Source organism: Haematobia irritans, chromosome 2 (genome assembly GCF_050003625.1).
Source record: "Haematobia irritans isolate KBUSLIRL chromosome 2, ASM5000362v1, whole genome shotgun sequence".
NCBI lineage: Eukaryota > Metazoa > Arthropoda > Insecta > Diptera > Muscidae > Haematobia > Haematobia irritans.
The window spans coordinates 139,262,243-139,272,614 of record NC_134398.1 but is presented as its reverse complement, the minus strand read 5'-3'; the positions used below and the strand labels follow the sequence as shown (position 1 = coordinate 139,272,614).

Sequence of the window (10,372 nt, the reverse complement as noted above, 5' to 3'; positions counted from 1 at the left end):
TATAAACCCTTATATAGCTCGTGTTTGCGTCTCAGACTGCAACCAGATTGAAAAAGGGAGATTTACCGGTGGAGAATGTAGAGCACACGGAAAGAGTTTTGATGGACTGATGGTTTTGATGTTTCTCCAAGAAAACAATGAGAATATGATCCCAATGACCATATGACCAAAAATGAAAGAAGGAGAATCAGGTGAATTAGGATTGGTGTTACAATTTTGGATTTATTCAGCGAGATCAAGTCTTACCAGTAGAAAGGTATTAATGGAAATACACAGAGAGTTTCTAAACCTAAGCGGAAATCGTAATTCTGATGTGATTTACGGCGAAAACTCATGACATTTAGTGTAATGGCATATGTACGTATCCAATCGATAACAAAACAATTCTATGGGATTTTTTCTTATTATTGTAGGGATTTCAATTTAAATATTTTTTAGGGTATCACGTTCACTTTTAACGTGAACATTTTCCGCCCCCCTTGCAGTGACCCTGCAAAGAGTTTTAGTGTTTTTTTTTTTTTTTTTCACATCAAAATTCGTTTTCTGATAAAATTTAATTCATTTTCTTAACATATTTAAAGTAAGGAAATTTAGGTAATAGATAATTCAAGAAAAGAAATTCAGCCTTAATTGTACTATATTATCTTTAGATGGATATATATATATAGATATAAATTGTAACAAGGTGGTTTACTCTGTAATTTATGTCCTAGTTATGAGTGTTTATAGTGAGGGGTAAGTATTAAAGTGCATGTTAAGGTGTGCTCAGATGGAACAGTTACCGTAGATTACCCACCCATATAAGGTATTTTGGGCTGTAGGTAAACCGGAGTAACTCAAGATACCTTCTTTTATTATTCTAGAATATATATCTGTACCCAAAATCAGGTCAACATTTGCAGATTCGAAGAATTTTTCATCGGCTAGTAAGATATTAGAAAACTTACGTTGGATAGATGATGACAGTGATGAGCTTGGAGTTTGCAGTGTGATTTTATTTTTCACGCATAGTGTAGCATTAATTTTTATTTCTGTATCATGCACCGAGATCAATGTGGTTAGGCATATAGATTCCCCATTTAAAGTGAATGTAGCGAGGCGTAGATTATTGACCGTTTTTGATGATATGTAGTTATGCCTTGAGCTTGAATCTAAAAGACCCCGGACTTTACACATTCCTTTGCTACCTTCGATTTTGACAACTACAGTCGGGAGGAGTAGGATAGTGTTCTGCCTCAGAATGGACGATAAAGTAGCGCTGGAAGAGGCTTTTTTTATATCCGACGGATGCATTCTGGACTTGTAGGAATTAGGAGCTGGCTTTGAACTGGGCTGTGGCTTTGGACTTGGATTTGGACTTTGTGAGTGGGATTTGCGGATTCTGCTTTTTCCCCTTTGTGAGGATTTTGGCCTATTGGATTCTGCACCCGATTCTTGGATTCTGCGATGAACATGAAGCAGACTATGATGTTGCAGTTGGCAGTATTTACAACCGGTGGTGGTGAAACATGTGCCCTGTGAGTGTGAGTGGGCAAGACAGTTGCGACAATAGCCGTACTTCCTCACTAGTTGCTGGCGTTTTACCGAATTCAGTTCTAGAAACCGCTTACATTTCCGGAGTGGATGGGTTTGTCTACATAGCCTGCAGACATATTTGGCTTGCCGATTTTTATGTTGGTCCTTTGCGGTGTTGTCACGCATGTTAATCTAAGAGGGATTGTACTTTTCATTAAATTTAATATTAATAAGAGGAAATTCTATTTGTTCGTACAACATAGGATTTAGGATAGGGATTCAGTAGGAAGTACAACCAATTTTGTAATCGGCCTAGTTATAGGTCCCTTTGCTGTGGTGACATCAACCACGCGTACTCGACCATCAGAACCTGGATGAACTTTAGAAACTCGTCCCATTCGCCAACAATTAGGAGGTAAATTTTCGTCCTTTACAACGACCATTGTGCCTTCCTTTATGCTCTCAGTAGGGCTTTTCCATTTGTGGCGTTTATGCAATTCTTTCAAGTATTCGTCTTTCCACCGAATACAGAAATGTTGATGGATAATTTTTAATTTTTGCCACCGATTTACAAGATGTATGGGTGAATCCTCAATTTTTGGATCGATAGGGGCCAATATTGGAGTACCTATAAGGAAATGGCCCGGAGTTAATGCCGACAGATCCGATGGATCTTGGGATATGGGACACAACGGACGGGAATTTAAACATGACTCAATCTTTGAAAGCAAAGTTTGAAATTCCTCAAAGGTATGTTTTGTATTCCCTGCAACCTTTCGGAAGTGCGATTTAAAACTCTTTACCCCAGCTTCCCAGAGCCCTCCCATGTGTGGAGCTCCAGGCGGGATAAAGTGCCATGTAATATTATGAACACCATAGTTCGTTTCAATGGCCTGTTGGGACGCGAGGAGGAATTCCCTTGCAAGGATTTTGGAAGCACCAACAAAGTTGGTGCCATTGTCAGAGTGGAGGTGGAGTGGACAACCTCGTCTTGACACAAATCGGCTGAAAGCTGCCAGAAAAGTGTTAGTGGATAGATCTGTGGTAGCCTCAAGGTGAATAGCCTTCGTTGCGAAGCAGATGAATACGCACACGTAACCTTTCGTAACACGACACCCGCGCCCAGAAAAATTCTTAAGGTCAAAAGGTCCAGTGAAGTCTAAACCGGTATGAGTAAAAGGTCTAGAAAGTTCGGACCTCTCTGGAGGTAAGGCTGACATCATTTGTCTCTGGCATCTTTGCTTATACAGAATACAAGCCTTGCATTTATTTATCGTCGTCTTTATCAAATTCTTAACTTTTATAATCCAAAATTGTAAACGAAGTAGCCTATGGACAAGTTGATTTCCGCCGTGAATAGAGATTTCATGCGTAAACCTAACAAGCAGACGAGATAGCTGGCAATTATACGGAAGGATAGACGGATGTCTCTCGTTGTAGGAGAGCGCCGGGGATGATGCGAGCCTCCCGCAAACTCTCATAATCCCTTCTTCATCAATAAATGGATTCAGACTTAGAATGGGACTGGAAGATGATATCCCCTTCTTTGCGGAAAGTGCTAAATATTCATTCGGAAAGTAAGCCTTCTGCGTCATTATTAGGATATTCTTTTGCACCTGTAAAATTTCAGCCGAGGATATATTGCTGGATTGTTTAGTGAAATTCGATCGATACTTTGGATGAGTATTATAAAAGAACCGATACATGTACGCAACTACTCGAACTGATTTTGGGAAGGAGGAAAATCGATCTAGGACGTCCTCAAAATCTGAATAATAGGAGAAATGAACCTTTATATACTTCCTTTCGAGGTCAATAGACTCATGAGTCATATCGTCGAGTCTAGGCCAGGTGTATTCAGGATTGGCAAGCCATGGTGGTCCATGCCACCACAACTGATTATTGTGAAGGTCATTCGGATACACTCCACGGCTAGCCAAGTCCGCGGGATTATTTTCGGACCTCACGTGGAACCAATTTGACGGATTAACAACCTGCGTAATCTTAGAAACTCGGTTCGCTACAAATGTGGACCAGAAACAAGGAGGTTTGGCCAACCACGATAGCACAATAGTGGAATCTGTCCAACAAAAAATTGTGTAATCATGAATCCGTAATTGTGGAATGATATGGTCGATCATTTCAGTAAGTAAAGTTGCACCGCAGAGCTCAAGTCTAGGTATTGAAAGGGTTTTTAAAGGGGCCACTTTAGTCTTGCAGCAAATCAGATGGACGGAAGTAGATGTCTTCCCTTTTATTCTAACATAAAGGGCTGCTGCATAAGCCTTCTCGGAGGCATCACTAAATCCGTGGAATTGGACTTCGCAGCCTGGAGAGTAGTCTAACCACCTCGGCACTGCTATAGAATTAATAGATGAATATGCCTCTAGGAATTTTCTCCAATTACATAGGGACTGAGGTGATATATTTTCGTCCCATTTCGTACCTTCAGCCCAAATGGACTGCATAATAATCTTGGCAATAACAATTGTGGGCGCAAGCCATCCCGCTGGATCGAACAATTTGGCTATATGAGAAAGAACCCTTCTCTTCGTATAAAGACCGTCGTCGGAGATAGGAGAGACTGAAAAGTAGAATAAATCGGACGAGGCATTCCAACGAACCCCAAGCGTCTTAGCGGTGCTGCGATCATCAAATTCCAAAAAATCTTCATTCAAAAGCTGATCTTTCGGAAGATCAGAAAGGATTCTTTTGGAATTTGACGTCCACTTTTTCATTGAAAATCCAGCAGATTGTAATGCCTCAATGAGTTGATTCCTGCATTCAACCGCAGTTGCAATAGAATGGCCACCGGCTAAAGCGTCATCTACATACATGGAGTTTCTGAGTATATCTGACGCTAATGGATAGCAACTTTGGACATCATCAGCCAATTGCATGATGGTCCGTATAGCCAGATATGGTGCGCAATTGACCCCAAATGTCACCGTATCGAGCTGGTAATCAATAATTTTCCCTTTAGGATCACGACGATGTAGGATTCTTTGAAATGTTCTGTGCTCGGGTTTTACCAGTATCTGGCGATACATTTTCGTTATGTCTCCATTGAAGACGTATCGAAAAAATCGCCACCTAAGTATCAGAACTACAAGATCCTTTTGGAGTACAGGACCTGTGTATAAAATGTCGTTGAGGCTTCTACCATCGGAGGAGGGTGAAGAAGCATTAAAAACAACCCTAACTTTAGTCGTCGTGCTTTCAGGTCGCACAACGGCATGATGGGGTAGATAGTAATGAACTGGGTTGTTCAACCCATTTGGACAAGGTACTTCGGACATATGGTGTAAAAGTCTATATTCCTCAAGGACATCGTCATATTCGGATTTAAAACTCGGGTCCCTCAAGAGACGAGCTTCGTTCCGAATGAATTGCGCCATGGCTATATTCCTAGATTGGCCTAAATTCATATCCTGCAAAAATTCCTCCTTGAAAGGAAGAGATACAACATATCGACCATCCTTATTTCTCGTAGTCGTAGAAGCGTATAAATTCTCACAAATTTTATCAGCTTGGGAGAAGAACGTCTTCTGTGGAAGATCTTCCACCTCCCAAAATCGTGAAATCTCTTTATCCAATGAGATTTCACAGTAGTAGGACACGACTTTAGGTATTGACGTCTTGGACTCAAAAGGGATTGGACCAGTTAAGATCCACCCAAAGACTGTTTCTTGCGCAAGTAAAGATCCACATATTTGCTGTCTAACCCCGGACAGCATTATGACCGGAAGTAAATCACCTCCAATGAGAAGGTCGATTCTTGAACTTTCGTAGAAACGAGGATCAGCCAAAGTAATTCGTGGCATATTTAGAAGGGCATTAGGGTCAAATGTAACAGATGGAAGACTTCCCGATAGATGCGGCACAACTAACGCGGAAGTAGAAATCTCAAAGTCGTCCCTCACCATAGAGCTTAGCCTGAAGCTGCATTCTTTATGAACGGCAGCTGAGACAGAATCATTTAAACCCGAAATGGTTGCACTCGTTCGCTGAAAGGGTAATCTGAGAGTATTGAATAATCGCTCCGAGATAAAGGTACCTTGGGAGCCGGAATCGATCAATGCCCTCGCGACGTATTCTAAACCACTATGATTGATTTTGACGAGAGCAGTCCCCAAAAGGACGCCTCTCGAATGACTTGCAAAACAAGTTTGGATTACACCACCTCCCATGCCCGTGGACTGTAAATTGGACGAAGTAGACGGAAATTGGCGTAGAGAGGAATCGGCAGTGGAAGTGGTATTCAAATTAGTTTCGGCAGTCACCGGCAATTGTTCCCTATGAAGCAATGTGTTGTGCCGTTTGTGACATTTTAAGCAACAGTTCTTGCTAGTACAATTCTTCGAAGTGTGCACTTTGGAAAAACAGTTGAGGCAAAGATTGGATCGTTTGACCTCGGAGAATCTTTGGTTAACGCTCATCGCCAAAAAATTCGGACATTTGCGAAGGAAATGTTCTTCAGTGAGACATAATCGACATTTGGGTGCATTAACTTGATGTTGAAAGGCCTTAACATTCCTGGGTTTGGTATTCGTTTTATCACCAGAATTAGGGTTAGAAGTGCTGGGGCCTTTCGTGCGGATTTCTGACACGGACTCCAATGTCCTATGTCTATTCGTGAGGAAAGAATCCAAGGAAGACCATTCTGGAATAACGGTTTTGTCTTCCAACGTTTGTTCCCACAATGTGAGCGTAACATCTGGTAGACGAGCAGAGCATATGTGAACAAAAATAGGGCCCCAACTATCAACATCGATATCATAGAGTTTCAACATAGAAATGCAAGCATTGATATCCCTTTGTAAGCGTTTGAGCGATGCCCCCGATTCAGCCTGTATGGGAGAAAGGCCAAAAAGGATCTTTAATTGAGCATTGACTAGGACACGTTTATTCTCGTATCGAGAACAAAGATTTCTCCACGCCACTGCAAAATTTTGATCCGTTAAGGGAAGTCTTCGAACGATGTCATTTGGCTCACCTTTCGTTCTCTGATTAAGATGGAAGAGCTTTTCGACGGCGCTGAGTCTCGGATTATCTATGCAGACCGCCCTAAACATGTCCCGGAAGGTAGGCCAGGAGGCGTAATCCCCATGAAAAGTCGGAATCTCGCATGGAGGCAGCGTGAAACCTTGAGCCTTATTGGGCACAGTCGAGTAATTGGATAAGGACATATCATTAAGCAGTGAACCTAATCTTTCAGAGCATCGACAGTAAGTGGCAAATGCACTCTTAAACTTGGATTTGACTGTTTCTATTTCGGATGCTTCATCTTCATCCTTTTTGTCCCCATCGTTCTCATCTTCCTCTTGCCCCAAATCCTGAAGACATTGATCATATGCGGATCTTATATCCGCCCAAATATCTTTGACTTCCTCCTTATATGTCTCGATAACATAGCGAGAAGTCAAGGGGTTCTTCTTGTCACTGAGGCTAGCCTCGAATTCGACAAGCCTATCCGAAAACCGTATGTACCTCTCCAATGACATTTTCGTCCGAGACAGTAAAGGGTCAACGAAATTATAATAAGGAAAAGTTGACAGTTCAAGAACTCAGCTCCACTGAGAAATCGGGACACTCATTAAGAGCACCCTATTCAAAATGCAGTATTAGGTATGCAAAAAAAATATTATATATATGGACAAATTAGAAAATATTCACAACGTCCACAATTGAGACTTCTTGTAATGTCCCCCAATAATATTATTATCGTGTGTCGTTATAATATATGTACGTATTTAGTAAAGTGACCCTATAGTTATGCTCAGAAGTGTAAGCATAAACGTAGCTCAGAGATACGCATATGATACTGAGAAATCCGTTGAAAAGAATCTAGGTGACGCAAACAAAAATATATGTAAAACCAACATCCAATCGAGAGCAGAAGAATAAGGAATTGCTGAACAGAAATAAAATATATGTGTGTTTGTGTATCACAGAGGAGGGCTTCTGTCATGGACGTGAGATTGGACTATAGTGAAGGTACCTTCATTCAACTGGGACGTATGTTCAAATTTGTACCCAAAATGTACGTAGAACTGGTCTCATTGGCGTGAGCCACCAAGTGAAACGATGAATAGGTACTATTAGGACTTACAGCACAGAAAACACAAAGATAAACTGTTCTATGGAGAAAAAAAAATGAGCTGCCTCATACGAAAATTAAAATAGGTCGTATTCCACTCTTTAAGCCTTTCACAATGCGCCGTTAAAACAAGGAAAAAATTGACACGTTGTCATGAAATAAAAAAAAAAATAATTTAAAGTAAAGGAAAAAATCGTTGACACAAGATCAAAATCATTTAATCGTGCAGTAGTTCACTCCTCATATTTTTTAGAAATCGTATGGAATTTTTTCCTTAGTTTATAATAAACTTCGCTGGATGTTCAGTGAATTTTAAATACACGTTCAGTTCATAAAAAATTTGAGAATTATGCGGGAAAATAAAAATTATATTGGACTTGTGGAAAACCAAAAAATATTGGACTTACACTAAAATCTAATAATTTTTAAATTTGGCATCAGTTTATCTACGGACCTCTTCTCCCCGTGTACGGCAAGTGATTAATTCAACACCAATAAAAAAAAAAATATCACACAATACGAAAGTCTCAAAAGCATCGGTCAACCAAATTAATCTTAACATTCAATTGTTGGAACGTACCCCTATGGTACAAATCCCTTATAATCTTCCGTCTCAGATGAATCGAAGCAAAACAAGAAAGAGAGTAAACTTTGGAATCCCGAGCGCTACTCTTGAGTGATATTTATAATTGGGGAATGAGTGAAAACAGAATGATGTCGTTAGTGAGTAATCGAAAATAATCCAGCAAACGATGGAAATACAAAAGAATGGGGGACTGGGGGATAGTTAATGGGACGAATGAGAATGGGATATGAAATGTTATTTTGTATATTAAATGTAAATATGTGATACTCGATGTATAACAAGTAATGCTGTAAAATGAAAAACAAAAACATGCATAAGCTGTAAAAGAAAGAGCCACAGAGCACAATGTTAGGAATTTTTCACATTGACTGCTGCGCATTAATATGCATGTGTTCATCAAAATCAAACTGAAGGCGCACCGCATAAGGGCCTTTCAGTATAAACCATTGGGATCTCTTTTATTAATCACCACTTTGGGAAAATAGCACCAACTCACCTACAATATTTAGGACGTAGCTTTAGAAGGCTATTTTAAAAATATTATAACAAGCGTCTGCAAACGGGTATATATTATATCTCTCGATCGTAAATCATACAGTCTCCACAGAAACACTCCTATAGTATTTATGGGATTATCATTTCCTTCTGGTATTATAAATATTTTAATGGTTTCCCAGTTTATTATTTCAATTTTCCAAATATGTAAATTTCTCACGTGATTTTAAGATTTGTATAACCACACATGCGACTTAATTTTAAATGATGCTCACTTTCAAACACTTCAACTACGAATAACTAGAACATAGAAAACAATGCAACACCAACCTGTTATTTTCTCGGGATGATGAGTTGGAACTAGTTGAATAGGAACCAATTAGTCTATCTCCTTCCACGTATTTGCAGGGATCAGGTTCGAATAGGACCACTAATGTTTGCGTCTCAGACTGCAACCAGATTGAAAAAGGGAGATTTACCGGTGGAGAATGTAGAGCACACGGAAAGAGTTTTGATGGACTGATGGTTTTGATGTTTCTCCAAGAAAACAATGAGAATATGATCCCAATGACCATATGACCAAAAATGAAAGAAGGAGAATCAGGTGAATTAGGATTGGTGTTACAATTTTGGATTTATTCAGCGAGATCAAGTCTTACCAGTAGAAAGGTATTAATGGAAATACACAGAGAGTTTCTAAACCTAAGCGGAAATCGTAATTCTGATGTGATTTACGGCGAAAACTCATGACATTTAGTGTAATGGCATATGTACGTATCCAATCGATAACAAAACAATTCTATGGGATTTTTTCTTATTATTGTAGGGATTTCAATTTAAATATTTTTTAGGGTATCACGTTCACTTTTAACGTGAACAAGGACTATATCAGATTCTGGATTTATAAGAACCATTTTTGTTTAGGTTTTAGAGGAATCATTAACATCTCTTGTAAGTGTGCAAGAAAATTATAAAATAACGTCTTGATTTGAAATCTTAAATCTGTAGAAGAAAAATCTGGAAATTTTACATTGAGTTTCAAGCAATTTTCATGATCAGTGCGCCTTCTACACCCTCAAGAAGTGAAGTCGGTCTATATGGTGGCATTACCAAATGGACCGATAAAAACTTAATCCGATACACGTTTTTGTGAGCCTAAGATACCAGAATATTTACAATTTCAGGCAAATCAGATAAAACCTACGGTTTCTAGAAACCCAAGGAGTTAAATCGGGAGATCGTTCTTATGGGGGCTATACTAAAATATGGACCGATACTCACCGTTTTCGGCACACCTCTGTATGACCCGAAAATACCTTTAGATTTCCAATTTCATATAAATTGAATAAAAACTGCGGTTTCTATAAGTCCAAGAAGTAAAATCGGGAGATCGGCCTATATGGGGCCTATATACTAAAACATGGACCGATACTCACCATTTTTGGCACACCTCTTTATGGTCATAAAATACCTCTAGATATCCAATTTCAGACAAATTGGATAAAAACTACGGTTTCTATAAGCCCAAGACCCCAAATTGGGATGTCGTTTTATATGGGGACCATACCAAAACATGGACCGATACTCACAATTTTTGGCACACGTATTTGTGGTCTTACAGTACCTCTAGATTTCAAATTTCTGGTAAATTGAATAAAAACTGCGGTTTCTATAAG

At 39.5% G+C, this 10,372-nt stretch overlaps 2 protein-coding genes across 2 annotated transcripts; both read right to left on the bottom strand.

The window, feature by feature from the left end:
* Window positions 1-947: 947 nt before the first annotated feature.
* On the bottom strand, window positions 948-9,547 carry LOC142224105 (uncharacterized; the record flags this gene model as incomplete). Its single annotated transcript, XM_075293904.1, is given in 2 exon segments — window positions 948-1,707; window positions 9,027-9,547. A coding segment is annotated over 1 exon segment (754 nt), but the record flags the coding sequence as incomplete, so codon positions are not given.
* LOC142225089 (uncharacterized) lies at window positions 1,782-7,019 on the bottom strand. Its single transcript, XM_075294861.1, has one exon. The coding sequence runs from the start codon at window positions 7,017-7,019 to the stop codon at window positions 1,782-1,784; it is 5,238 nt and encodes a 1,745-aa protein (XP_075150976.1).
* Window positions 9,548-10,372: the final 825 nt, after the last annotated feature.

Coding starts and splice junctions, on each gene's coding strand:
- LOC142225089 (XM_075294861.1), bottom strand. CDS start 7,019: ATGTCATTGGAGAGGTACATACGGTTTTCGGATAGGCTTGTCGAATTC.